Source organism: Aethalodelphis obliquidens, unplaced genomic scaffold (assembly GCF_003676395.1).
Source record: "Aethalodelphis obliquidens isolate GAN/ISIS:26980383/991018 unplaced genomic scaffold, ASM367639v1 scaffold130, whole genome shotgun sequence".
Classification (NCBI taxonomy): Eukaryota; Metazoa; Chordata; class Mammalia; order Artiodactyla; family Delphinidae; genus Aethalodelphis; species Aethalodelphis obliquidens.
In genome coordinates this window covers 669,791-694,632 of record NW_020838074.1, presented here as the reverse complement: position 1 = coordinate 694,632, position 24,842 = coordinate 669,791, and the positions used below count along the sequence as shown (strand labels likewise).

At 42.9% G+C, this 24,842-nt stretch overlaps 1 protein-coding gene and 1 long non-coding RNA gene across 5 annotated transcripts in view; one reads left to right on the top strand and one right to left on the bottom strand.

Annotated features, from left to right (window-relative positions):
- Positions 1-24,842, bottom strand: part of NOS1AP (nitric oxide synthase 1 adaptor protein) — a 76,714-nt gene that overhangs the window by 29,920 nt on the left and 21,952 nt on the right. Inside the window, exon 4 of the mRNA XM_027099236.1 lies at positions 191-299. Coding sequence (XP_026955037.1) covers positions 191-299 — 109 coding nt within the window. The remainder of the gene's footprint in view (positions 1-190; positions 300-24,842) is intronic.
- Positions 5,461-23,982, top strand: LOC113616047 (uncharacterized). Of its 4 annotated transcripts, none has more exons than XR_003431198.1 (3): positions 5,461-5,471; positions 20,917-22,696; positions 23,062-23,982. It is a non-coding gene; the product is annotated as an uncharacterized LOC113616047 (long non-coding RNA). The 4 variants fall into 4 exon arrangements; XR_003431199.1 differs by lacking the exon at positions 5,461-5,471 and having other exon boundaries at positions 19,888-22,470; positions 22,564-22,696; XR_003431200.1 differs by lacking the exon at positions 5,461-5,471 and having other exon boundaries at positions 19,889-21,146; positions 22,564-22,696.

Below are 24,842 nucleotides of genomic sequence, written 5' to 3'. Positions count from 1 at the left end.
CAAAGTTCAAATGAAACTAAAAGAGAATTGCATTATATAGAAGCAATGACAGACTAGTGAGAGAGTTCCCCTATATCTTGCACTAAAATAGCCACCTCCAAATCTTGCCTCTCTATCAACAGGGAGATGGGTCAATGTTAGGGGCACTCTGGTTCCATCAGAGGAAAATAAGAGATGACAGCCCGTTTACCTTCTTCTTGGATTTAAAGACGTTACACCTGAAGATATTGCTGGCACCATCTCGAGCGATATAGCTGAAGATCTTCAAGTCTTGGGAGTCGTGAGAGACGTAGAAGATCCTACAGGAAGAACAACAGAAAAATGCACTGAAAATGGCATTAGGCTCAAATCTCCAATGAGGAAACCTCTGCTTAAGGACACTCTACGAACAGAGCTCACTCAAGCCAAGTCCTTAGAGAAAGTTTTCTTTCTATGAAAGCCACAATGCAGGAGACACTTTCCATGGGCTCCACAAACACTGACATTCCAGTGACTGACCTCCAGATGTGAAAGGGTGGACACAGGTAGGACATGGACCCCACGCTATCACCAGTAAATCTGTCCTGGCAACTTGTACGTTAGAAGGAAAAAATCATTCCCATCCTTATCAGAGCGATAAATCTGCATCTAAGCCAGGGAAACGTGGGGAAGTTTCCTAATACCTGTTCACAGTTACCTCCGAATGAGGAGACTTAGGGAACCAGCAATGCTAACCACATTGGGAGACACTCTGTTTCATTATTGTAGGTCCCTCGGTGATAGTGACTTCACTTTCTGTCCCACTCCATCAAGTCCACGGCTTCCATATATTCATTCCATCAGTCACCCAATCCCCCTGAGTGCACACCATGGGCCAGGCACTATCCCAGCAGCCAGAGGAACAAAGCAACAGAACCTATAAAGCCCCTGAACTCATGGAGCTCATGTTCAGGAGACATCAATAAACAAACAGAAAATCAGTGCCATGAAGAAAAAATAAGGGACAGAACATGACAGAGCTGCTATATTAGACAGGGTGCTTAGCAGGAAGGCCTCAAAGAGAGGCAAAGACCTAATGATGGGAGGGTGCCTGTTACTGGACTACGAGGGCAAAAGCAGTGCAGAAAGTGGGAACAGCAAGTTTCAAAGCCAGGTGGTGTTTATAAGGCGCTCGAAGCATTCAAGGAATGGCCAGAAGGTCAGTGTGGCTCAAGTCAAGGGAGTGTGGTCAGTGACAGGGTCAGAGAAGCAATCAAAGGCCACAACACAGGAGACGTTGAAGGTCAGGGGTTGTACTCCAAGCGAGACAAGAAGCCATTAGAGGCTTCTGAGCAGAGGATTGACTTCCTGATGCTTTAGATGAAAGAATCCCTCTGGCTGCTGTGGGTGGGCGGTGGGGGTAGAGGCAGAGGAAAGGCCAGGAAAAGGGAAAAATTATAAGCAAGGCCCTAATGGCTGACTCTTAGGTGGCCCTAGGACAGGGTACCAACAGAACCACCAAGTCTGAGTGCTGTCAACATGGGGCAGGGGAGGGGAGTATCAGGGATACATCAGAGGAACTGATTTGAGCACTGAGGAGAGTGTTGCTCTTGATAAACACCCCGGGGACACATCATTTCCCCCCAGAATCTTTTCCTTAATGAAAACACAACTTTTCCACCCCAGGATTTCACAGACCTGGTATGTCTGAGTCAGTCTTTCTGTGCAGCACAGAGAGAACAGGATTCAGAGTCATATCCACAACTGTGCCCCTTACCATAAGGTAAGCCAGGGGACCCTCAGAGGCTCAGTTTTCTTATCTGTAAAATGGGACTTTTAATAGTAACACCTTGCAGTGTTACTGGGAAGATGAAATGAGTAAAGTGCTTTTTACTTCTCCTTACCGATATCGCCTCTAAGTAGCCTTTTTACTGAGATTCTTACCAAGGACCCCAAGAAGTCTGAGAGGGACTTTCAAAAAAGTGATACAGAGAGAACAATCCCCGGAAGAAATCCAAGTTCACCTTGGGGACCAAAGCTTCTCTGCTGAACTCTGCTAAAAGTCATTTCATTTCATCTCACATGTCCACCAACTCTGAACGATGCTGAAATAGAGGTTATTGTGTTTGTTTAACGTGGCTTCTAAGAAAGCTAATCTAACATTATCCGGCCCGCACCACAGAGTACCCAGATCCTTCTAATGATGCCAAAGTGTCCTAACACTGAAGGGACAAGCTAACAACTGCACCTCAGCATCTCCTGCCTGAGCTCCAGGCCCACCCAGCCCGTCTTTCTGGACACACACTCCTGATCTTCTCTCAAGCTTCAAATTCATCACATTCCCCAACTAAATTAATCATCTCCCCTGTAATTCTCAGGCAAACATGGCCTTCCTTCTACCAAGCCCTCTCTCGATGATGGGCGCCATGTCCACTCAAGCCAGAAACCTGGGCAACACCTCTGACTCCTTCCTCCCTTGTTCTCCAATATCGGTCATTCACGACCAAGTTCTCTGCAGCCCACCTCCTTGACGTGGCTCTGAAATATACTTTTTCCTTCAGTTCCACAGTACTGCCTTAGTCCACAGGTCCTACTGTTCACCTGGAATTTTGCAACTCACCTAGGGTCTCTCTGCTTCCTACCTCACCTACTGCCAAGCCACTCTCTATATTGCTAGCAAAGTAGTATTTTTGAAAACACAAACTACATCCTAGTATTTCCTTCTAAAAACCATTCAAAGGTTTCCTACTGCCCTCAGACCAAGTCCAAATTCCTCAGCATGGAGTATCTATGTTTCTGCTTTCATCCCTCTCCAGGAGCCTGACCTACAGAGCCCTTCAGAACCAGGTGCATACATCTGCCTGCCTTTGCAACTGCTGTGACACCTCCGGCATCCTTGAAGACTTGATTCTGAGAAGCGTTCCCTGCCCACCCTGCCCCCAAGTCTGAGTTGCTGAATGCCCCTGGGTTCACCTTTACCATAACACGTTACCTCACACTATGATTTTTATATTTGTTTTTATTTTTTTGGAATTTAATTTTATATACAGCAGGTTCTTATTAGTTATCTATTTTATACATATTACTGTATATATGTCAATCCCAATCTCCCAATTCATCCCACCACCACACCCCTCCCCTTTCCCACGCTGGTGTCCATACATGTGTTCTCTACATCTGTGTCTCTATTTCTGCCTTGCAAACCGGTTCATCTGTACCATTTTTCTAGATTCCACATATATGTGTTAATATACGATACTTGTTTTCCTCTTTCTGACTTACTTCACTCTGTATGGTAGTCTCTAGGTCCATCCACGTCTCTACAGATGACCCAATTTCATTCCTTTTTATGGCTGAGTAATATTCCATTCTATATATGTACCAAATCTTCTTTATCCATTCATCTGTCTAGGGGCATTTAGGTTGCTTCCATGACCTGGCTATTGTAAATAGTGCTGCAATGAACACTGGGGTGTGTGTGTCTTTTTGAATTATGGTTTTCTCTGGGTATATGCCCAGTAGTGGGATTGCTGGGTCATATGGTAATTCTATTTTTAGTTTTTTAAGAAACCTCCATACTGTCCTCCATAGTGGCTGGATCAATTTACATTCCCACCAACAGTGCAAGAGGGTTCCCTTTTCTCCACACCCTCTCCAGCATTTGTTGTTTATAGATTTTCTAATGATGCCCATTCTAACTGGTGTGAGGTGATTCCTCACTGTAGTTTTGATTTGCATTTCTCTAATAATTAGTGATGCTAAGCAGGTTTTCATGTGCCTCTCGGCCATCTGTATGTCTTCTTTGGAGAGATGTCTATCTAGGTTTTCTGCCCATTTTTGGACAGGGTTCTTTGTTTTTTTAATATTGAGCTGCATGAGCTGTTTATATATTTTGGAGATTAATCCTTTGTCCTTTGATTCATTTGCAAATATTTTCTCCCATTCTGAGGGTTGCCTTTTTGTCTTATTTATAGTTTCCTTTGCTGTGCAAAAGCTTTAAGTTTCATTAGGTCCCATTTGTTTATTTTTGTTTTTATTTCCATTACTCTAAGAGATGGGTCAAAAAAGATCTTGCTGTGATTTATGTCACAGAGTGTTCTTCCTGTTTTCCTCTAAGAGTTTTATAGTGTCCAGTCTTACATTTAGGTCTTCAATCCATTTGAGTTTATTTTTGTGTATGGTGTTAGGGAATATTCTAATTTCATTCTTTTAAATTTAGCTGTCCAGAGTTCCCAGCACCACTTATTGAAGAGACTGTCTTTTCTCCATTGTATATATCCTTGCCTCCTTTGTCATACATTAGTTGACCATAGTTGCATGGGTTTATCTCTGGGCTTTCTATCCTGTTCCATTGATGTATATATTTCTGTTTTTGAGCCAGCAACATACTGTCTTGATTACTGTAGCTTTGTATTATAGTCTGAAGTCCGGGAGCCTGATTCCTCCAGCTCCATTTTTCTTTCTCAAGATTGCTTTGACTATTCGGGGTCTTTTGTGTTTCCATACAAATTGTGAAATTTTTTGTTCTAGTTCTGTGAAAAATGCCATTGATAGTTTGATAGGAATTGCATTGAATCTGTAGACTGCTTTGGGTAGTACAGTCATTTTCACAATATTAATTCTTCCAATCCAAGAACATGGTATATCTCTCCATCTCTTTGTATCATCTTTGATTTCTTTCATCAGTGTCTTATAGATTTCTAAGTACAGGTCTTTTACCTCCTTAGGTAGGTTTATTCCTAGGTATTTTATTCTTTTTGTTGCAATGGTGAATGGGATTATTTCCTTAATTTCTCTTTCTGATCTTTTGTTGTCAGTGTATAGGAATGCAAGAGATTTCTGTGCATTAATCTTGTATCCTGCAACTTTACCAAATTCATTGATTAGCTCTAGTAGTTTTCTGGTGGCATCTTTAGGATTATCTATGTATAGTATCATGTCATTTGCAAACAGTGACCGTTTTAATTCTTCTTTTCCAATTTGTATTCCTTTTATTTCTTTTTCTTCTCTGACTGCCGTGGCTAGGACTTCCAAAACTATGTTAAATAATAGTGGCAAGAGTGGACACCCTTCTCTTGTTCCTGATCTTAGAGGAAATGCTTTCAGTTTTTCACCATGCAGAATGATGTTTGCTGTGGGTTTGTCATATATAGCCTTTATGATGTTGAGGCAGCTTCCCTCTATGCTCACTTTCTAGAGATTTTTTTTTTTATCATAAATGGGTGGAGAATTTTGTCAAAAGCTTTTTCTGTATCTATTGGGATGATCATATGGTTTTTATTTTTCACTTTGTTAATATGGGGTATCACATTGATTGATTTGCATATAGTGAAGAATTCTTGCATCCCTGGGATAAATCCCACTTAATCATGGTGCATGACCCTTTTAATGTGTTGTTGGATTCTATTTGCTAGTATTTTGTTGAGGATTTTTGCATGTATATTCATCAGTGATATTGGTCTGTAATTTTCTTTTTTGTAGTATCTTTGTCTGGTTTTGGTATCAGGGTAATGGTGGCATCGGAGAATGAGTTTGGGAGTGTCCCTTCCTCTGCAATTTTCTGGAAGAGTTTGAGAAGGATGGGTGTTAGCTCTTCTCTAAATGTTTGAAAGAATTCACCTGTGAAGCCATCTGGTCCTGGATTTTTGTTTGTTGGAAGATTTTTAATCATGCTTTCAACTTCATTACTTGTGATTGGTCTGTTCATGTTTTCTGTTTCTTCCTGGTTCAGTCTTGGAAGGTTATACCTTTTCAAGAATTTGTCCATTTCTTCCAGGTTGTCCATGTTAGTGGCACAGAGCTGCTTGTAGTAGTCTCTAATGATGCTTTCTATTTGTGCAGTGTCCATTGTAACTTCTCCTTTTTCATTTCTTATTTTATTGATTTGAGTCCTCTCCCTCTTTTCCTTGATGAGTCTGGCTAAAGGCTTATGAATTTTATATTCTCAAAGAACCAGCTTTTAGTTTTATTGATCTTTGCTACTGTTTTCTTTGTTTCTATTTCATTTATTTCTGCTCTGATCTTTATGAATTCTTTCCTTCTACTAACTTTGGGTTTTGTTTGTTCTTGTTTCTCTAGTTCCTTTAGGTGTAAGGTTAGATTGTTTACTTTAGATTTTTCTTGCTTTTTGAGGTAGGATTGTATTGCTATAAACTTCCCTCTTAGAACTGCTTTTACTGCATCCCATAGGTTTTGGATCATCATGTTTTCATTATCAATTGTGTCTAGGTATTTTTTGATTTCCTCTTTGATTTCTTCAGTGATCTCTTGGTTATTTAGTAACATATTGTTTAGCCTCCATGTGTTTGCGTTTTCTACATTTTTTTTCCTGTAATTGATTTCTAATCTCATAGTGTTGTGGTTGGAAAAGATGCTTGATGTGATTTCAATTTTCTTAAATTTACTGAGGCTTGATTTGTGACCCAAGAAGTGATCTATCCTGGATAATGTTCCATGTGCACTTGAGAAGAAAGTGTAATCTGCTGTTTTCGGATGGAATGTCCTATAAATATCAACTAAATCCATCTGGTCTATTGTGTCTTTTTTTTTTTTTTTTTTTTTTTGGCGGTACGCAGGTCTCTCACTGTTGTGGCCTCTCCCATTGCGGAGCACAGGCTCTGGACATGCAGGCTCAGCGGCCATGGCTCACGGGCCCAGCCGCTCCACGGCATGTGGGATCTTCCCAGACCGGGGCACGAACCCGTGTCCCCTGCATCGGCAGGCGGACTCTGAACCACTGCACCACCAGGGAAGCCCCTATTGTGTCATTTGAAGCTTGTGTTTCCTTATTAATTTTCTGTCTGGATGATCTGTCCATTGGTGTAAGTGAAGTGTTAAAGTTCCCCACTGTAGGAGGGCTTCCCTGGTGGCGCAGTGGTTGCGAGTCCGCCTGACAATGCAGGGGACACAGGTTCGTGCCCCGGTCTGGGAAGATCCCCCATGCTGCGGATTGGCTAGGCCCGTGAGCCATGGCCGCTAAGCCTGCGCGTCTGGAGCCTGTGCTCTGCAACGGGGGAGGCCACAACAGTGAGAGGCCCACGTACCGCAAAAAAAAAAAGTCCCCCACTGTTATTGTGTTACTGCCAATTTCCTCTTTTATAGCTGTTAGCATTTGCCTTATGTATTGAGGTGCTCCTATGTTGGGTGCATATATATTTATAATTGTTATATCTTCTTCTTGGATTGATCCCTTGATCATTATGTAGTGTCCTTCCTTGTCTCTTATAACATTCTTTATTTTAAAGTCTATTTTATCTGATATGAGTATCGCTACTCCAGCTTTTTTTGATTTCCATTTGCATGGAATATCTTTTTCCATCCCCTCACTTTCAGTCTGTATGTTTCCCTAGGTCTGAAGTGGGTCTCTTGTAGACAGCATATAGACGGATCTTGTTTTTGTATCTAGTCAGCGAGCTTCTGCCTTTTGGTTGGAGCATTTAATCCATTCACATTTAAGGTAGTTATCGATATGTATGTTCCTATGACCATTTTCTTCATTGTTTTGGGTTTGTTTTTGTAGGTCCTTTTCTTGTCTTGTGTTTCCCACTTAGAGAAGTTCCTTTAGCATTTGTTGTAGAGCTGGTTTGGTGGTGCTGAATTCTCTTAGCTTTTGCTTATCTGTAAAGCTTTTGATTTCTCTGTCAAATCTGAATGAGATCCTTGCTGGGTAGAGTAATCTTGGTTGTAGGTAGTAATCGTGGTTGTAGAGTAATCTTGGTTGTAGGTTCCTCCCTCTCATCACTTTAAATATATTGTGTCACTCCTTTCTGCCTTGTAGTTTCTGATGAGAAATCAGCTGTTACCCTTATGGGAGTTCCCTTAAGGGAACTTTTAATAATTGCTTTTAATAATTTTTCTTTGTCCTTAATTTTTGTCAGTTTGATTACTATATGTCTTGGCATGTTTCTCCTTGTGTTTCTCCTTGTGTTTATTCTGTCTGGGACTCTCTGCGCTTCCTGGACTTGGGTGGCTACTTCCTTTCCCGTGTTAGGGAAGTTTTCGACTATAATCTCTTCAAATATTTTCTCGGGCCCTTTCTCTCTCTCTTCTCCTTCTGGGACCCCTATAATGCAAAAGTTGGTGTGTTTTATTTTGTCCCAGAGGTCTCTTAGGCTGTCTTCATTTCTTTTCATTCTTTTTCCTTTATTCTGTTCTGTGGCAGTGAATTCCACCATTCTGTCTTCCAGGTCACTTCTCTGTTCTTCTGCCTCAGTTATGCTGTTATTGATTCCTTCTAGTGTATTTTTCATTTCAGTTATTGTACTGTTCATCTCTGTTTGTTTGTTCTTTAATTCTTCTAGGTGTTTGTCCTTTAGTTCTTCTAGGTCTTTGTTAAACATTTCTTGCATCTTCTCGATCCTTGCCTCCATTCTTTTTCCGAGGTCCTAGATCATCTTCACTATCATTATTCTGATTTTTTTTTCTGGAAGGTTGCCTATCTCCACTTCATATAATTGTTTTTCTGGGGTTTTATCTTGTTCCTTCATGTGGTACATAGCCCTCTGCTTTTTAATTTTGTCTTTCTTTCTGTGAATGTGGTTTTCCTTCCACAGGCTGCAGGACTGTAGTTCTTCTTGCTTCTGCTGTCTGCCCTCTGGTGGATGAGGCTATCTAAGAGGCTTGTGCAAGCTTCCTGATGGGAGGGACTGGTGGTTGGCAGAACAGGGTGTTGCTCTGGTGGGCAGAGCTCAGTAAAACTTTAATCCAGTTGTCAGCTGATGTGTGGGACTGAGTTCCCTCCCTGTTGATTTTTTGGCCTGAGGTGACCCAGCACTGGAGGCTACAGGCTCTTTGGTGGGGTTAATGATGGACTCTGGGAGGGCTCACACTAAGGAGTGCTTCCCAGAACTTCTGCTGTCAGTGTCCTTGTCCCCACGGTGAGCCACAGCCACCTCCTGCCTCTGCAGGAGACCCTCCACCACTAGCAGGTATGTCTGGTTCAGTCTCCTATGGGGTCACGGCTCCTTCCCCCTGGGTCCTGATGCGCACACTACTTTGTGTGTGCCCTCCAAGAGTAGAGTCTGTTTCCCCCAGTCCTGTCGAAGTCCTGCAATCAAATCCTGCTAGCCTTCAAAGTATGATTCTCTGGGAATTCCTCCTCCCGTTGCCAGAACCCCAGGTTGGGAAGCCTGATGTGGGTCTCAGAACCTTCACTCCAGTGGGTGGACTTCTGTGTTACAAGTGTTCTCCAGCTTGTGAGTCACCCACCCAGCGGTTATGGGATTTGATTTTATTGTGGTTGCGCCCCTCCTACCATCTCATTGCAGCTTCTCCTTTGTCTTTGGATGTGGGGTAACTTTTTTAGTGACTTCCAGTGTCTTTCTGTTGATGACCGTTCAGCAGTTAGTTGTGATTCTGGTGCTCTCGCAAGAGGGAGTGAGCGCACACCCTTCTACTCCGCCATCTTGAACCAATACTCACTATGATGTTTATACTGAAGTTTCTTGAAGCAACAGGGCCACATCTTGGTATTCCAGTGCCAGCACTGCAATCGGCACATAGGAGGTTCCGAATGCATGCTTAGGAGGGAGGGAGGAGTCCTTGCTATCCTTAATAAGCACCCATAATGTGCTCTGCCTGGCTATTCATTTCCCCCACCCCCAGACAGAAGTGAGGTCCTATTAGTTCAGATGCATCACACATAAAACTCCTTTGATTTTTGAGTTTCTCATTTATTATTAGGTAATACCCTAAGGACTGAGAACTAGATTTAAAACCGATGGAGCAGATATGAAGGCAGACTGGCATGCCAACAAGACACAGAGACATGGAAGGCACTCAGGGATGGCAGCAAGCTAGGGTTAACTTTACCTTGGTAGACAAAGCACCTTTTCGGCAAATATGATGATAACCTGGGCATGGATGCAGCCACTCTCTTTGGACTGGAGCTCTTTGGAGACTGCTCTGTTATGTCTGAGTTCAGAAACTTAATGTGTAAGTTATTAAAAGTCAATAATCTCTAGCTAACTATAAAGTCAACAAGTTAGAGCTCAGAAAAGTATCCGCCAACACAATCAAGAAGCAGGAAGTTTTTCCATGTGACCTCATTCACCCACAAATTAATAAATCAACAAATTAAGGCCTCACGTCCAAACTTCCAGATCTAGAACTATATTCCAAGAACCCTTACTTCTTCATACCTTGGTTTTAAGAACTGTGATTGTGTGTGTGTTGGGGGTGGGGGAGGGGAGAAAGAATAATATGAGGACTCAAGAGAATAAGAAAAGATTTCCCTTTTCCCCTCCTTAATCTTTATCCTTAAGTCTAGTGCAGTTCTGATCCCACTTCCAAAAAGTATCTCAATTTTCATAACTTTCAGTATAATTATAGGGTAGGATACCAAAGTAGTTCATATAGTGTTAATAATGATTACTAAGATATTATTAGATTTATTCCCACTTCAAATTTCTTAAAATTTCTTGGTTTTATCTCAAAATATGCATAGAATTATAATTTTTACTCACTGATGGAACTGTTATGCATTCAAGCCACAGCAATAAACTTTTCTATACACTGTTATGTCCATAAACGTAACATAAATTACAGAAATATAAACAATATCTTGGAGAAACTGGATTTGGGTTTTATAGTTATGCTGGAATTCAAGTTGACAGATTGATAAAGAACCACTAGACCCACCACCAGCACCCCGCTTCTCACTTCCTTGACTATTAATCTATAGGTCAATGTGTTTCTTTTAGGAGCACAGAAAAAAAGAAACGGAATGTAGGGTAGAAAGAGACCTGTGTAGTCCTCAGATCTGTCCAACCCAGCATCCCTGTCATTCAGCATTTGTCAGTGATGAGCAGTTCACTCCAGTTAGAGTAGCCATTCCTCCTTTCGGAGAGCTTCTCATTACTTGGAAATTTCCCCTTACATTGATTAGAAATCTACCAACAGCAATGCAGTGGAAAGAAATGGTTGAAAACACTGGCCCTGGTGTGGGACAGATCTGGATCATAGGCCCAGGCTCTGCTAATTACTAGCTGTTAGATCCTGGGCATTATCTTGATTTACTCATGGCTCTTCACCTGTGAAATGGGGATAACCATAGTACTGTACCTCACTCATGAGGTTTAAAGAATGAATGTATGCAGAAGGATCAGCTTATAACAAATGGTTAATAAATGGTAACTGCTATTAGTACTGCCACACTACTGCCCTAGTTCTATCCTTTGGGGCCTCAGAGAACAAGGCTAATCCTTCTACATGGCAACCCTTTGAAAACCACCACATTTATATTTACTCCTCTCATTCTTTAAAGTGACACACTTCCTCTTCCTTCAAGAGTTCCTCAACCAGCCCATTTTCTAGATCTTTTATTACTCTGGCAGGTTTGTACTGTGGAAAGGGTATGGGCTTTGGGTTGAGAGAGATCTAGGTTCAAGTCTTAGCTTTGCCACTTCCTAGCTGTTAGCCTTATGCAAACTACTCAGTTGACATAACCCTTTCTTTCCTGATCTGAAAACAGGTAGATTAATGATCTCTTCATAGTATTTAAGTATTAAAACACTCCCCTCCAGTATTTAACACAACGCCCAACATATGGTGAGTTGCTTGCTCAGTAAATACGATCTCCATCTTCCTTGTTAACCTTTTCTGTACATACCCCAATTTACCAATGACTCTTAAAACACAGAACTGAATGCATATTCCTAAAGGGATGAGAACATGACAGAGTGAATTTGGATATTTTCTATGCCCTAGAACTGAATTTTTAGCAAAGCATCTCTGATCATATTTTTTTCTTCAGTTACAGCATCTCACTGCTCATTCACACTGTGGTCAACTCAAACAGTCAAATCTAATTTGCACAACTGCTCTTAAGGCAGACTTCCTAAGCATACTTGGTAATTGGTTTTTAGGACTGTCTCCTAGGGATCACTATTTCCTTTTCCAAGCTCTCACAGATCATCTGCTTAATGATCTCTTCTAGAATTTTGCCCAGGGGCAATGACAAGTTCACTAGTCTGTAATTCGTAGACCCAGAGTTTTCCCCTTTCTAAAAAGTGAAATGTCTTTTTCTTGTAATCTTCTCATATCTCATCCATTCCCCATGATTTTGCAAAGATGATCAAATATCATATTGCAATCACATTCTTTAGGACTCCAGGTCCTAAGTGACCAAGGTCTGGACACGTTTAAAGGAGTGAAGGACGCCTGCCTTTTTCCTCGTGGTTTTCAAACTTCTATTTTTCAAATCACCTATGTTCTAGTGTTTCTAGTTTGAAGACCCGACAGTTCTCTACTTGAGGTTAAAAAAAAAAAAAAGGAGACACATGGTTAGAACAATGGGACTTCACAATATCTCTTTGTCATGTGCTACTCTCTTTTCTTTTATACTTTTCTTCTCTCATCGTCAGTCTTTTCCATGAACCCAGTGCATTCAGGGTTTCAGTTCCTCTGCACTTATACTTGATTTTAAGCTCTGCTTTCCAAACTGTGTACTTCTCAAAAGACATTTTATGCAAATGTAGGCAGCCACGTGATTTTTCTTCATGGTCTCACCTTTTTGGACCCAATTAGAATAAACTATGTTGTACTTCTGTCTTCAAGTTCTCATCTCTTATTTCCTGAGACAACAACCTTACTCTGTCACCATCCTTCTCTCTGGATGTTATACACTCGAAAATGCCATGGCCATGTCCCCCCAACAACTAGTATCCTGCCCCTACTGCCCCTTATCTCCATGGGGACTGCTGGCTGACCTTGGAACCCACTGGCTACAGAGAATGTGAAGGGTCTTGAGTCACCTGCAAGGTTTCCTGAGTCTACATCCATGCTCCCCTATCCAAGACCCACAGACACAGAGCTCCACAGAAAAGTCTCCATGCTGGCTTCTGCTCAAAACCTGCTGGGTCTCACCTAGCCAGTTAGGTGAGCTGGGTCTCATCAGCTCACCTAACCTGCTGGGTCTCACCAAGATGCCCAGACACAGAGTTCCACAGAAAAGTCTCCATGCTGTCTTCTGCTCGAAACCTGCTGGGTCTCACCTAGCCAGCTGGGACCCGCCACGGCAGAAAGCACAGAACCTCAGGACAGAGGATCTAGACCTGCCATGGGGCCCCAGGCAAACTCTTTTCCTTCTCTCAGCCTTCTTTCCTAATCCTTCAAGTAAGGGCAATAAAAACATCTTTCAGAGCAGTTGTAAAGTTCTGGGATGGGCAAATATTGAAAGTGGATGAGATAGCAGATGGACAAATATTCTATAACCCATTGTACAAATACTTTAAAACTGTGGAAATAACTCTAGAAATGGCAAATGGAGTAACAAAGAGAAATCATCCCTGTTCCCCCAACATCACCATCTCTCTGGGGTTTCTCCAGTTTGAATGTGAAGAAGAGATTTTTCTCTGAAGGCCCTGGAAGGCACGGGCATCCCTAACCCACAAGGACACATGGAAATGAACCAAGATAAGCTACCAAGTAACTTGCAGATGGTAAAGACAAAACCCAGTGGGATCTTAAGGGAAGACCTCTGGGAGAAGAAGAAGCATGATGTGAAAAATGCAGAAGACAGAAAGCAGAACCAACCTGCTGCTCGAGACCAGCTGAGCGTGGCACAGCCATGAAGTCATGGTCCTGCGAAAACCCAGCATGACTTCTGCCCACGGCAGCAGTGATTCCCCAAGCAGCCCAGACTGTGTGATTTTTGTGGGTCCCCCCAAAAGAATGTGTTATCTTCAGAGGGCCTAGGGAAAATATTAGGAAAGGTGGTGGGTGGAGGGGGGCCCCCAATGCTTTGCTAATAGAACCACACCAAAATCTACAGCAATGAGCACCCCCCCCGACCCTTACCCCCAGCCCCTGCATGCTCCCTGAACACTGGTGTGTCTTCTCTTCCCACCCAGTCCTGGAGCATTCACACAGTTCCACATTTCTGTCCCTGGTCATCATTCTTTTCCCCATGTCTCTTATTTTAATCTAATCTTTAGACCAAATTGTCCTTCATCTTGATCATTTCTTCCTAGTACTGCTTTGGTCTGATTATCTTTCTCTCCTACTGTATTTTCAGGGCCCTTTATCACTTTGACTGGTTTTCTTTAATTAGAAGTTAGATCAGTTTTCATCTTCTTCATCCCTCAATTTAGCCATTTTCAGGGCTGCTATCTGGCATAAAGGAATGGTGATCAACTCATGAAATGGTGCCACAGTCCCTCATGGAACGTGGTCTCCTTACTTCACAGCTGTCTGAGGTGTAGGAATACATTGTCCAAGATCTGCTGGCAGCCATAGCTGGGCCGTATTTCAGACCTGCCTCACCACAGTGTGATCTGGAAAGAAGTCTGGGATTTTAGGGCTAGGAGAGACCTCGTGAGACAGTCAAGCCCATCTACACAACTGCAGGCAGAGAAATCCGAGTATCATAGCTGATTTCTAAGGTTTCTTCAAGGCGTAACATTATAAAAATGTCTAAATTATTATGACAACTATCTACTGTGTACCTGAAATGAGAAGTAAACAATCAACTGAATTTTAAAATCTAGTGAGAGTCAGACAAATACACATTTATCTTTTGAAAGTCCAGTTAAGTCACCCTCACGGCCTGTCTCAGCAGTTAATTCATGTTTGAATTTCACAGCTGTTAAGAAGTGCTTTCTTATATCCCACAAAATCTTCCCTGGTTTACTTGAATCAACCACAAACCACCACAGAGCACTTTCTAAATACCAAGCACTGTGATAAGTAAACTTCCTCTTGTTCACTACTTGACAAACAGGCAAAAAACAGGCCAGTGTCCCTCACAAAACCCCAACAATCCTTTCACATACTTCAAGGCTTTAACTTCTCTGCAACACTGGTAATTTCTCCAAAATAACTGTCACCTGCTGTTGGCTTTCAAAAACCAAATCTTTACACAGGCTGCCAATTCTTTCTCCTCTGCTTCTGTGTTATCTGGGTTCACACATTTGGTGTGTTCATGTTTTCTGGGGTCAGCCAACCTTCCTACACTTCTGAGGATCCTCAGGCTTCCTGAAGACTCTTGCTCAGAGACACAGCTTTCCTCCTGAGCCAGAGAGCGGAGAGAATACCAGCACACCACAAATAGAAGGGTGCTGCTTTGACTGCTGTGTGCTGGGGGAGCCTCGCTTAGAAAGCTGCATCTTCCTCTCCTTTCTCCATGAACAATTTGTCTTCTTGCTTTCACGACAGGGAAACCTTCCCTTCTTTAAGTGGTATGTGGAGAAAGGGGTCAGGCATAAGTCTCCCCAGTGCAAAATAAATCACAGTCAGAAGTTCACACCCTTCCTGATCCACTGCCCTGTATCCCTTGAGATCCCTGTGGTTTTGTGGAATAAAAGAACTGACAGAACAGAGCCACAAAAGCCTCAGCTGAGATGGCAGCTCTTCTACTTTCTCAAAGCTCTGAGCTTTAGTTTTCTCAACCTCAAAAAGGCACGAGAAGTCTCACAGGATTGTTATGCGAATCAAATGAAATGATTTCTACATAGTACGTGGCACACAGTAGGTGCTCAAAAAACTCTTTACTGAACTGAAGTGAGCAAGAATAGTTGCTGATCTCTTGGGTCCCTCTCATGTGCCAGGCACTGCTCAAGTCACACTACACATAAAAACTCATTTAATCCTCACAACCTTATGAGGTGGGTACTACTACTATCCCCATTTTATAGATGAGGAAACTGAGAGGGGTTAGTCAACATTCTCAAGGTCACACAGCTAGTAGGTATCTGTATTAGTTTCCCAGGGCTGCTGTAACAAATTATCATAAAGTGATAATTTAAAACAACAGAAATTTAACCTCTCAGAGTTCCAGAAGCCAGAAATCAAGATATTGGCAAGGTTAGTTCCTTTGAGAGGCTCTGAGGGAGAATCCAGTCCACGTGTCTCTCCTGGCGTCTGGTGGTTGCCGGCAATCCTTGGCATGCTTTGGCTTTTAGTTGCATCACTCCAATCTGCTGTCTCCATCTTCACCCAACCTTCTTCCTTGTGTCTCCCCTCCATGTTTCTGTCTCCAAATTTCCCTCTTCTTATAAGAACACCAATCATTAGACTTCGGGCTCACTCTAATCAATTATGACCTCACTGTAACTCAATTACATCAGCAGCAAAGTCCTTTTGCCAAATAAAGTCACATTCATAGGTATCAGGGGTTAGGACTTCAGCATATCTTTTTGAGGGACACAATTTGGCCCACTGCAGTCTCTGAGACAGAATCTGAACCCTGGCCATCTTAACCAAGTCCTTCACATCTGCATTATCTGCTTAGCTGATTAATAACTGTCAAAAATCATTCAAATATTAGATTGTTATTATTACTATTGTTATCTCTAAATCTAGCTAGAAGTCAGTGCTATGGTACATTTATGCCACCTAGGAACCCTGAATTTCCTTATTCCAGGTATTTTTCCAAGCCCTGGATGCCTTTATAGACTCTCTACGGCCAAAACAAATTCATTCTCACGTGGGTGAGATTTTCACGGGACACTTGAGTGAGTGGTGCTTGATGGCTTTGCTCTCCCCGACGGCCCACCTTCCATCTGAGTTTCTTCAAACAAACCAACCCAGGAATATGATAAATGTCATAAGGACATCTTAGTCTTTCCAAAGACTAAGTGACCCTCAGGCCACTTGCTCAACACATGGGGAGCCTTGTGTGCCACGACAGGAAATGAAGAGAGGGTATCCAGCCCCTCCCTCCCCGGGGCCTGAAGCATGCCTGACTGGGCCTGGCTGGCATGGCCACGTACTCTTCTTGCCTAGCAGTTTTCTTTCTCTGATTGCTCTGACCTGCTTGCCTGATGCTACATCAGAGGAGGTCTGAATCACAGCTCACCTGAAGGCACTTCCTCCCAGGACCTGAGGTTAAGAGAACAAGCCAGGGAGCTCAGTGCAGGTGTTTACTCCAGGTGTCAACAATGCTAATTCTCATATATGCCCCCAGGACAACGGCTGAACAATTCTGATTTATCCTAGGACAACTCCCTCTCTATCATAATCGAGTTTTTTCCTTTTTTTTTAAAACTATAAAGGACCATGTACCTTTACTTCTAGGCCACTAACGTATCTTAGAAAAAAATGATAAAATGAACTGATTCATATTTGATCTCATTTCAACTTCCAATCACCTTTTTTTTTTTTTTTTTTTAACATCTTTATTGGAGTATAAGTGCTTTACAATGGTGTGTTAAAGGGAGATCAGCTCGGTGCTTTGTGACCACTGAGAGGGGTTGGGATAGGGAGGGTGGTAGGGAAACGCAAGAGGGAGGAGATATGGGGATATACGTAAATGTATAGCTGATTCACTATGTTATAAAACAGATCACCCTCCCTATCCCACCCCTCTAGATGGTCACAAGGCACCGAGCTGATCTCCCTGTGCTATGCAGCTGCTTCCCACTAGCTATCTATTTCACACTTGGTAGTACATGTAAGTCCATGACACTCTCTCACTTCATCCCAGCTTACCCTTCCCCCTCCCCATGTCCTCAAGTCCAGTCTCCACGTCTGCATCCTTATTCATGTCCTGCCCCTAGGTTCTTCAGAACCATTTTTTTTTGTTTTTTTTTAGATTCCATATTATAGGTGTTAGCATATGGTATTTGTTTTTCCCCTTCTGACTTCACTCTGTATGACAGACTCTAGGTCCATCCACCTCACTACAAATAACTCAATTTCGTTTCTTTTCACAGCTGAGTAATATTCCATCGTATATATGTGCCACATTTTCTTTATCCATTCATCTGTTGATTGACACTTAGGTTGCGTCCATGTCCTGGCTATTGGCTATTGTAAATAGAGCTGCAATGAACATTGTGGTACATGACTTTTTGAATTACGATTTACTCAGGGTATATACCCAGTAGTGGGATTGCTGGGTCATATGGTAGTTTTATTTTCAGTTTTTTAAGGAACCTCCATTGTGGCTATATCAATTTACCTTCCCACCAACAATGCAAGAGGGTTTGCTTTTCTCCACACGCTCTTCAGCATTTATTGTTTGTAGATTTTTTTGATGATGGCCATTCTGACTGGTGTGAGGTGATACCTCACTGTAGTTTTGATTTGCATTTCTCTAATGATTAGTGATGTTGAGCATCCTTTCATGTGTTTGTTGGCAATCTTTATATCTTCTTTGGAGAAATGTCTGTTTAGGTCTTCTGCCCATTTTTGGATTCAGTTGTTTTTTCGATACTGAGCTGCATGAGCTGCTTGTATATTTTGGAGATTAATCCTTTATCAGTTGCTTTGTTTGCAAATATTTTCTCCCATTCTGGGGGTTGTCTTTTCATCTTGCTTATGGTTTCCTTTGCTGTGCAAAAGCTTTTAAGTTTCATTAGGTTCCATTTGTTTATTTTTGTTTTTATTTCCATTTCTCTAGGAGGTGGGTCAGAAAGGATCTTGCTGTGATTTATGTCATAGAGTGTTCTGCCTATGTTTTCCTCTAAGAGTTTTATAGTGTCTGGCCTTACATTTAGGTGTTTAATCCATTTTGAGTTTATTTTTGTGTATGGTGTTAGGGAGTGTTCTAATTTCATTCTTCTACATGTAGCTGTACATTTTCCCAGCACCACTTATTGAAGAGCCCGTCTTTTCTCCATTGTATATTCTTGCCTCCTTTATCAAAAATAAGGTGACCATATGTGCGTGGGTTTATTTCTGGGCTTTCTATCTTGTTCCATTGATCTATATTTCTGTTTTTGTGCCAGTACCATACTGTATTGATTACTGTAGCTTTGTAGTATAGCCTGTAGTCTGGGAGCCTGATTCCTCCAGCTCTGCTTTTCTTTCTCAAGATTGCTTTGGCTACTTGGGGTCTTTTGTGTTTCCATACAAATTGTGAAATTTTTTGTGCTAATTCTGTGAAAAATGCCATTGGTAATTTGATAAGGAGTGTACTGAATCTGTAGATTGCTTTGGGTAGTATCACCATTTCCACAGTGTTGATTCTTCCAGTCCAAGAACATGGTATATCTCTCCATCTGTTTGCATCATCTTTAATTTCTTTCATCAGTGTCTTACAGTTTTCTGTATACAGGTCTTCTGTCTCCTTAGGTACGTTTATTCTTAGTTATTTTATTCTTTTTGTTGCAGTGATAAATGGGAGTGTTTCCTTAATTTCTCTTCCTGATCTTTCATTGTTAGTGTATAGGAATGCAAGAGATTTCTGTGCATTAATTTTGTATCCTGCTACTTTACCAAATTCATTGATTAGCTCTAGTAGTTTTCTGGTAGCATCTTTAGGATTCTCTATGTATAGTATCATGTCATCTGCAAACAGCGACAACTTTACTTCTTCTTTCCCGATTTGGATTCCTTTTCTTTTTCTTCTCTGACTGCTGTGGCTAAAACTTGCAGAACTATGTTGAATAACAGTGGTGAGAGTGGACAACCTTGTCTTGTTCCTGATTTTAGAGGAAATGGTTTCAGTTTTTCACCACTGAGAACGATGTTGGCTGTGGGTCTGTCATATATGGCCTTTATTATGTTGAGGTAAGTTCCCTCTATGCCTACTTTCTGCAGGGTTTTTATCATAAATGGGTGTTGAATTTTGTCAAAAGCTTTCTCTGCATCTATTGAGATGATCATATGGTTTTTCTCCTTCAATTTGTTAATGTGGTTTATCACACTGATTGATTTGCGTATATTGAAGAATCCCTGCATTCCTGGGATAAACCCCACTTGATCATGGTGTATGATCCTCTTAATGTGCCGTTGGATTCTGTTTGCTAGTATTTTGATGAGGATTTTTGCACCTATGTTCATCAGTGATATTGGCCTGTAGTTTTCTTTCTTTGTGACATCTTTGTCTGGTTTTGGTATCAAGGTGATGGTGGCCTCGTAGAATGAGTTTGGGAGTGTTCCTCCCTCTGCTATATTTTGGAAGAGTTTGAGAAGGACAGGTGTTAGCTCTTCTCTAAATGTTTCATAGAATTTGCCTGTGAAGCCATCTGGTCTTGGGCTTTTGTTTGTTGGAAGATTTTTAATCACAGTCTCAATTTCAGTGCTTGCGATTGGTCTGTTTATATTTTCTATTCCTTCCTGGTTCAGTCTCGGAAGGTTTAAATCGCCCTTTAACAGTCTTCTGGTTTTATTTTATAGGTTTGGGAAAGGGGTGAGTTGGGAGGCCTGAGGCAGCCAGGTTTTTGTTTGTGTGTTTGCTGTATGCCGGAAGTTCTCTTACTGTCTGTCTCCCCACCACCCAGGAGCAGTTGCTGAGGGATTACAGTGTCTGTGGGGTGGCTCAGCATAACCTTTATTCTAAGAAATGCACATCTTGCTCCGTATCCACACCCTCCCCCACCCCACATCAGATTCTCTTGGGACACAGAGCTGAGCAGTTTCAGAGCCTATCCTTGAAGAGCTGAGAGTGTGCTGATGGAGTGAGACAAGAGTGGGACAGTGGAACAGAGCACTATGGACATGGTCCTGGAGGAGCATGCAGCCAATGGCCTGTGAGCCAGGAAAGGCACAGGGAGGGGAGCTGCTGCCTGAGCGATGTCTTGAAGAAATGTGGGAGGTGGCAGGGACTGTGGCGTGGGGAACTGATCAGTCCGGGTCCTGGCAAGAAACAGATAATTTGAGTCATCTGAGGAGAGTTTAATAAGGGACTGGTTACAAAGATGAGGGCAGAGTGCAGGGAAACCCCAGGGGATACTACAGTACCTGTGGGAGCTCTCAGCATCCCAAGGCTTGAGGGGGCAGGGCAGTGAGAGGTCATCAGAAGCCAGAAAGAGACAGAACTGTGTGCCACCTGGCAGGAACTCTCATGACAGTAAAGAAGGCTGCTGATGCAGTACACACAGGCCAGCCTCCCTGGGCACCCAGCATGGCAGAGAGCAGATCTGGAGGAAGGAACAAAGAAAGCTCTGCATCACAGAGACAGGAGACGGAAGAACATTCCTTGCAAGGGAAACTGCACATAGAAAGGCAAGGAGTGACAAAACAGCGGTTTGCCTGGGCACAGGGACATGGGACATGCTGAGGGCCTGGTAGGAGATGGGAACAGAGGGAGGTCAGGGCCTGAGCAGGGGAATGATGTAGTTGGTAATAATGGTGGTGTGAAGGGTATCTTGGAGGAGGACAGGAGCAGGAGAAGGGAGGCCAATAAAGAGGTTACCGCAATATGGAATGTCTGGGGGAAGAGGAAGAATCTGGACCCAGGGCTTGCCAGTCAGAAGAGCTGGACTCAAATCCCTGCTCTGCTGCTTACAACTGTGAGACGCTGGGTGAGTCTTTTAATCCTCAAGTTATAGTTTTGCCATCTGCAGACACGGGAGCTGTCACGAGAATCAGCGTTTGGGTAAACCAGGTGCCAAGCACAGGGCAGGGTGACTGACACACCCTGGAGTTATGCGGTGCACAGGCTGCGCAGCCAGACTGGTCAACCTGAGTCCAGGCAAGAAGAGCTGAAGGCCTAATTAAGGCACCGGCAGTGATCACAGGTAGCACATAGATTCGAGAGTCTTCTCTCTGGATGTGAGAATAAGGAAGGGGAAGACTCCGAGTTGTGTAACTTGGGTGACTTGGCTAAACATTAACTAGGTCAAGGGGCACAGAAACAGGAAAAAGTTGAGGGGACAGGGAAGGAAGAAGAGGAACGTGGTTCTAAACATGTCAAGTCTCGGGAGCCACCAAAGCACTCAGGTGGACTTGCCTATGAGACAACTGGAAACAAGGGATCGAGGAGAGAGGCAAGATTTATGAGTCATCAGGACTGAGAGGGTGGCTGAAGCCATGGGAAATATGAGATACCCTGAGAAGAAGTAGAACGAGAAGAGAAGGGGTCACTGAGAGAATCCCATTAACAGTATCCATTTAAATGGAGCACCTAACGGGGAGAGTCAGCCAAAACAAAAAAAAAAAAAAAAAAAAAAAAAAAAATAGAGCAGGAAAAGACCAGGAGAGCAGAGGAGGAACAAGAGAAAACCACCATGGAAGCTGAGGGAGGAGAGAGACTCCATGGTCCATAGCACTAAGTGCTTCAGAGAGAATGAATGGGATGAGGCCAGACAGTGAGCCAGAGACTTAGTAACTAAGGCATCCCTGGTGAACTCAGCGACGGCAGCCTCCATAGGGAGCACAGGAAGCCCAATTATAACGAGCTGAAAAATGAGTGGGGGGTTTTGGAAATATATACAGCAAATGCAATCATTCCAAAAGCCTAGCACTGAAAGAGCAAGATACCACGGTAGGCTGCGGGAGGATAATTTCTTTTTAGGATGGTGAAACCCGAGCCTATTTTTAGGCTAAAAAAGGAACAAAACAGAGAGAGCCTCCAGGTTGAGGGGAAATACAGAGAAAATGATGGCTCAAGAAACAGAGACAGCAGAAGACCGGGTCCAACTGGAGAAGCTCACCTCGGAAAAGAGGCAGCAGTGCTTCCTCTGGGTCGACAGGGCACCGACTGTGAACCTGCTGCACCCCGGTCTGGCTCCCTCCCCCCTTCCTAGAGAGCACTACGGTGGCCCTTCTGAAGTAGCTAAGCCTTTCCCTGGCAGAGAGTTGAGCCTGATGTGCAAGTAGGAGGAACGAGACTGGCTGAGGCAAGAGGTCAGCGTAACTGATCTCTGATGAAAAGCAGAGGCTGTTTTACCTGCAACAGACCTGCATTTTATCGTCCCTTACTTACTTCCCTTTCCTCAGGGTGAGGATGACTCCCAGAAAGAGACGTGGATCAAAAGGAAAGCATGTGCAATCAGAAATATTTTGCTGCAGTCTTCTTGGGAGATATGTATGAATTCATCCTGACTCTGACGGCCTGAAGGACGAGGCTCATGTAAATACATGGGGTGGGGAGGTGAGGAGGGAGGCCTGGCCAGGGACACTAAAAGCTCTCTGGGGACCCGGTTTATGAGCACTTGCAGTTTCAATCTTACATTTAGCTTGTCAAATGCCTCTTCATCAGCTAAGGCATCCGACAGGCTTAATTGTTTCCTTAGGGCTTTGTCCTTCCCATCAGTGAACAAAGGCAGTTGGGAGGGATTTGGGTTTAGCTCTTTTGATAAAAGAAATACTTTTTAACACACATATACACACACATAAAAATAGATGTGTGTGCATGTGTATTATGCGCATGTGTGTATATATACACGTGTGCGTACACACACACACACATATACATATTTTTTCTTTTGTTATTAGTGTTTTGGGAGTAGGGATAGGTAGATCTGACCACTGGCCTGCTGCTGGCATGGCCACTCCAACTTTGGAAGGAAACGCACCAGCAATACCTCACCACCTCCAGCCATCAAATGCCATCTTCAACAACTGATTATGTGCCAGTACGAGACGATGAGGGAAAACGAGCCCATGTGCAGATCACGACCATCAGGGTTTGCCCTTCTGAGGCTCTTCCCCTCCAGAAAACCTTTTAGTGGGGCCATTATTAAAAACAAGAGGAACACATTTACTGTTTGTTATGGTTTCATTTCTCCCATCCACCCTCTGATAGTTACAAGACAAACTGGACAAGAGATAAAGTCAAAGACCAAGAAAATCAAAAGAAGACCATCAGCTCCTCAAGCCAAGAGCTAATGCACAGCAGTAAGAGAGTATGGGGGTCAGCATCCTTGGCCAACTTGAGGAGGGAGCAGGTATATTTTCAAAGGCAGCCTTGCTTTGTGGTTAATCCCACAGCATGAAGAGATGCTGGGCTCTCTCCCGGAGCAAAGCTGAACAAGGCCACTTGACTGCTCATTTCTCAGTGTTCTCAACTGCAGTGCTGCCTTTTCAATAGTCATTTGTGTGCTGTTCATTACCTCCTATTAGAACACATGTTCGGAAGTTCTAATGTTAATATTTTTTGTCACCTTCCCCAAATATCTTTACATATGAGTCACATTCAGGGCTCAACAAATGCTTGCAGGTTGGTTGGTTCGTCCGTCCATCCGTCCATCCGTCCATCCGTCCATCCAATCCTGGATAAAGGTCTATAGAATGAGTGTACCCACTTCCTGGGAATTTCATAAAGATTTAAGAAATCAATTTGATTTAACAAATATGATTTGAGCACAATTATGTACAAGGCAGTTGTCAAGGAGACATAAAGATGAATAAGATGTAGCACCTACTAAAAAATACAAGACAGGTAAACACATAACTACAGTACAAGGATGAGCTATATAGCCTTTGGGTCCAAAGGAGAAACAGAAATTAGATCCCCACTGGGGGAATGAGTATGAAATCAGGAAAGAATTCCTGGTGGACGTGTATTTAAAATAAACCTTGAAAGATGAATACGAATTTGACAGGCAGAAACGTTAAACCAAACACAAAGAACTCAGTTAATCATGATTTGATCATGACTGCCACCAGCAACTAGGAAAGGCTGTAACTCCTCAATAAGTGCTTCTCAGAGCCTCCCGATAAAGGATGTGGGGACTTGCAGACAGTTTAGCTTTTCTCATTGCAAATTTCCTGAATTCCATGCATTATCCTCTGGACCTCCCAGTCAGCCTCACCTCCACAGTTTGAGGTCTGTGCTGCCAGTAAAGGAAGACCAGGCTCACAATGGCTATACTCTTAGAGGTGGGACACCACCACCCTTCCTCCAAACTGTGCCAAGACACAAGGAGGGGCCCACAGAGGGCTTCCCAGCCAGGCTGGCGGACAGGGCACTGCCACACAGCATCTAGCCTGGTGTGTAGTGCAGAATGTCCAGCTGCCACTGTGGGGATGAGCTATATGATACTGTCCTACAGCTACAATCCTAGAGACTATCTACTAATAGTAAGGACTAGTAGACAGGGGCTACAGCTCTGAATCAAGAGCAATCTTTCTTTACTTGCTTTTGGTGTTAAGGTTGGTCACATAATAATCCTTACACACTAGTGTGCATCACAGACCCTATGCCAACTTCCCCATATCCATATAAATCCAGGCCACTTAGGGCATCATAAGGTCTCCTCTTACACAAATCCTTT